At 31.5% G+C, this 4,619-nt stretch overlaps 1 protein-coding gene across 2 annotated transcripts; it reads right to left on the bottom strand.

Annotated features, from left to right (window-relative positions):
• Positions 1 to 211: 211 nt before the first annotated feature.
• On the bottom strand, positions 212 to 4,330 carry LOC123271236 (octopamine receptor beta-2R). 2 transcript variants are annotated; one of them, XM_044737502.1, is made up of 2 exons: positions 2,717 to 4,330; positions 212 to 369 (listed from the first exon to the last, which is right to left on the bottom strand). In XM_044737502.1, exons 1-2 carry the CDS (start codon positions 3,962 to 3,964, stop codon positions 364 to 366), a joined length of 1,254 nt encoding a protein of 417 aa, XP_044593437.1. In that variant the 5' UTR covers positions 3,965 to 4,330; the 3' UTR covers positions 212 to 363. The 2 variants fall into 2 exon arrangements, with proteins under 2 accessions (XP_044593437.1, XP_044593436.1); XM_044737501.1 differs by having other exon boundaries at positions 2,748 to 4,329.
• Between the last annotated feature and the right edge of the window lie 289 nt (positions 4,331 to 4,619).

The following is a 4,619-nucleotide window of genomic DNA, read 5'->3' as shown; positions in this document are numbered from 1 at the left end:
TACCCGGATGATTAATTGAGAAATAGAGAAGCTAATTTTGACAATTAATTTAATAAATTCTATGAAAATCATTTTTTTTACAATATAAAGTATACGTTAATGCTAATTTTTACATGGACAAGTATTTAGCATTATAAAATATATTTTATGCGGTAATATAAAAAAAATATACGATAATATTTAATTTATAATTAAATATAATATTGATTACTTTGACGTTTTCATTTAATTGCTTTTATTTTTTTTGTTTTTAATTAAAATCTAAATTTTGTTTCGTTTCAGAGACTGCTTCCTAATTCACTTGATCTTCTTCGATCGTTGTGTTTGCTGTAGGTCTCTGTGTACGTGTTTTTAGTACGGTCATCATATCTAGAATAATTAAGCAGGAAAATATAAAATAAAAATATAAAATTGTGATTAAATGGATATTTTTGGATAAAGAAATCCGATCGCTGCACATGAATTTATTTAAAAAATTACACTCTTTAAAGTACATATATCTAAAAGCCCCCATTATTGACACTATAAGAGTAATCATGAATATTTGCATTTTTGTTATCATGTTTCAAATCAATATTGTCAATTTTTTCCTATAGGACACCTTAATCATTGTTTTTACTTATATAATTTAATTAATTAACTTTAATAGCAATAAATTTGATAATTATTATATCAACTTAAAACTAACAGGTCGAATGTATGTATTATTGACAGCGCAAAAAATTCAAAGAGCCGATTATTGACAGGTCTTTTATTACAGTTAAATTTATATTAACAATAATCATTTTTATTAACTAATGCAAAACTATCAATAATTTTTATTATTTCAAAATTCTTTTAAGACCTAGCTTTTCTATATTTTTTACCAGGTTTTTTTTAGCAATTTTTCTAGTATTAAATACTTAGATTCTTATAAAATCACATGACAGTATGCAAACATTAATACGTTGATATGTATGTTGAGGGGGTTGGGTTACCTTACATTATGGCCTATGTCGTCAGTTTACGCAAGTTAATTTTTGTGTCCCCATCATTGACATCCGCTATTTTAAAATTAATTTTAATTCGATAAAGTATAAGTAAATGATTATATAGTTATTTAGACTATAAATAATCTAAAATAATTTGAAGCAATGCAATTACATAAAAAAAAAAAAAACATTGAGAAATCTGGATTTGAAAATAAAGTCTTTCTTAACGATATTGTTAAGAAATTACAAACGTAAAAGCAAGTTTTGTCCGGCTTGAAAAATGAAATTTTTTTGCGGTAAATAGTTTATACCTTGGAATTAAATTTTATTATTTTTTAATTTTAAAAATATGTAAAATTGCCATGAAATATCAACAATTGTGATTATTTACAGATTTTGATAATGAAATAATAAAATTGAATAGGGTGTCAATAATCGAGGCCCTGTCAATAATAGGGGCATTTACCTTATAAGAAATCGTATAATAACGAGGAATATACTGTTAAAAAATTTCAATTTTTTACAATTTTGATTAATTTTCTTAATTTTTTAATCGAGCTTATTTCTATGGGTGATTCTCTGTAAGGACGTCTTAAATCTGTACAAAATTGTCCGACCAAATTATTTTTGATTTTATTAGAAAAAAAATTAACTAGGGCTACAAAACTATCAGCTTAATGATAATAAATACACAGCCAATTGAATTTTTTGTTTCGATATTTGTGTATCTTTTGCCATATAACATGGCAGGGGACTTTTTTTTTTTTAAATTGAGAAAAAATCAAGCAAACTATTTCAATGAATTCAACTTTTCAAGTTCTAAATGAATATTTACATTAATTAAAATAATATGAAGACTTATGGATCCAATTTTATAAATGAATTATAAATAAAAATAATTGCCGGGCGACTGAGTGTCTCGTGGCTCCGACACATGTTTCCAGCATAAACGGTGTTTTGACACTAAATAAAATGGCGATAAAGCGCTAACAGCCCTATGGTTATTAACTCAAGGCTAGTTAGGTCCTTATAAACCTTACAGAACATAAAATAGCAGGCTGGATTTTTTTTTTGGCTTTGAACTTCTGGCAGAGGACTGTTCTTAAAACGCCTGGGACAAACTTTGGTTTAATGAATTTAATGAAACAAATTAATTTTCGGTACTTTTTATTGAAGAAGATTGTTCGTTAACTAATTAAGTTTATAAACATTATGGACAAAATTATATATTATGGACGAATAACTCAAAATTTAATCTTAAAGTTTCAATTTTGAAAAAGGGACAGCCCAGGGGACTATTATTTCGGTGGTTTACGAATTTATAGCAAAAAAACCAAAATTTATTTCATTTTAGTTTTCAATGCTCCAAATAGAAATGTTTTTTTACTTTCGTAATAAATTTTTTTTAGTAACAAAATAATAATTTTTCTAATAAAAAAATGCCCGGGACAGCAAAAAACATCCTTACAGAGAGTCACCCCTATAGAGAGCTTTTGGTACATAATAAAATTAAAAAATTCCTCTCAAAAATCAATGATTCGTTTTTTTTTGTTATACCAAGTCAATCCAGATAAACTTTCAAAAGAAAATAAAATGCATTTTATATCTTTATAAAATAAATCTTAAATCTAATTGAATTTGCTCTAAAAACAGTTTTTTCCGAATTCAATATATTTTATTTCCTGAGCATGAGCAGTGGTCGGATTTCTTAAAAAAAAAAAAAAAGACTAATAAAAAAAACTCACTAGCAAATTTAATTTATTGAAATGCACCAACCTCAAAGAAGGTCTCCGTAAATCAAGAGTCTCAAGATCAAAGGGTTCTCTTCTGCAAAGTGAGCAGAAAACACATTGTAGTGTATTTCTGAAAGCCTCCCGAAAGTCGCGATTGAAGTAAGCGTAAATAAGTGGATTTAGTGCGGAATTAGTGTAACCGATCCAGAAGACAATGCTGACGACTATTTCCGGACATGGGCATTTGCTGCCGCACAAACTTATACTGACATACCAAAGAAAGAAGGGTAACCAACATAAAATAAATGTACCCATTATTATTCCAAGCGTACGTGCAGCCTTATGTTCTCTCTTCATTTTCATTAAATTTTTGTCTTTGGTCGGCGTGTGCAAATGATCCGTATTTATTTCATTAAGCGTAAGCGTTTTAGATGATCCCCCACTGTTCAATTCCCCGTTTAGATTATTTAAATCACGACTAGGTCGATGGCTAAGTAGCATCGCATTACCCCTTCTGCTGTGCATCTGCTTCTCTTGCTTATTAGCCTCCTTGAAGATTGCAAAATACGTCAAGGTCATTATTGTGCAAGGTATCCAAAAGGATATGCTTGAAGACAAAATGGCGTAACCCTCGTTAACTTTGAACTCACAGACATCCGGATGCAAGTGACGGAAGTTATCGTTGTCACTGGTCGTGTACCATCCATTGAAAATCGGTACAAATGATATGATTGCTGGCGATACCCAGCAAGCTAGCAGCATGTACGCTACAACGCGCTTTGTCATCTTTACTGGATACTTTAGCGGTGTAACTATCGCACAGTAACGATCCAGCGAGATACACATCAGGTGAAGTATCGAGCTTGTGCTAAAGTAGACGTCCAGCGAATTCCAAACATCGCACATAAAGTAACCGAACAACCACCGACCCGTAACCTGGACACTTAAATTAAATGTCATTGCAAACATTGCCACCAGCATATCAGCCAGAGCAAGTGACACCACAAAGTAATTTGTCATTACACGCAATTTACGATGACGCATCACTGACACTATCACTAAGAGATTTCCAAATACTGCGGCTATTATTATAAAACCGAGGATACACCCTACTGAGACTGATACCGATAAGTCCGGCCATGGTGGAGGTGTAGTGTAATTTAAAGTGTTATCGTTAGTCGCAATTGATGAATTGGTTAAGTTTGATGCTGACGGATCCAGTAACGTGTCCGAGGGATTTGGATCCGTTGTCGTCGCCATCCTCAGTTTGAAGACGACGACGACTTGTGACGCAGCTTCTTTTTCTAGGTCTTTTTCTTCTCGCTTTTTTATTTTCTTAGTTGCCTTTTCGTTATTCCTATTCGTATTCAGAGCTTTATTTTTATTTTTATTATTAACTTTTTTTAGTTGATGCTGATTAAGTGCTAGGTGGATTAAGTTACTGATGATGACGCAGCGAGATGGAGAATCGGGATGGCGGCCTTCATCCTCGTCGACGAGCCAGCGCTCGACGAATCGATGACACGGCCAATCTGTGACACTTGCCAGATTTCACGGGCTCACGGACCTTGGATGTTACATTAGCTTACGTTCTTTATCTGTAATTAAAAATATAAATATCGTCATTTATTTTATAGCGTGATAAATTTTAGGTGCATTAGCAGTTTTTTTTACGGGAGAGACATTTTATAACTGGGTATTGTTAGAAAATTGGTTATATTTATAGAATACTGTTTATTTTTCTGTAATAAATCAACATTTTTAGTGGATTTTTTTATTAAACACCCATAAATAAGGGGGATAATTTATGAATCCTTGTTTTTTTCAGGGTTTATATTTGGGTCAATTATCCTGGAGGTATAGCATTCAACTGGCTGGCTCGCTAACGTGGTGGAATGTGTAGAGGTAGAGTATC

Source organism: Cotesia glomerata, linkage group LG9 (assembly GCF_020080835.1).
Source record: "Cotesia glomerata isolate CgM1 linkage group LG9, MPM_Cglom_v2.3, whole genome shotgun sequence".
Classification (NCBI taxonomy): Eukaryota; Metazoa; Arthropoda; class Insecta; order Hymenoptera; family Braconidae; genus Cotesia; species Cotesia glomerata.
This window is presented reverse-complemented; position numbering and strand designations above follow the sequence as displayed.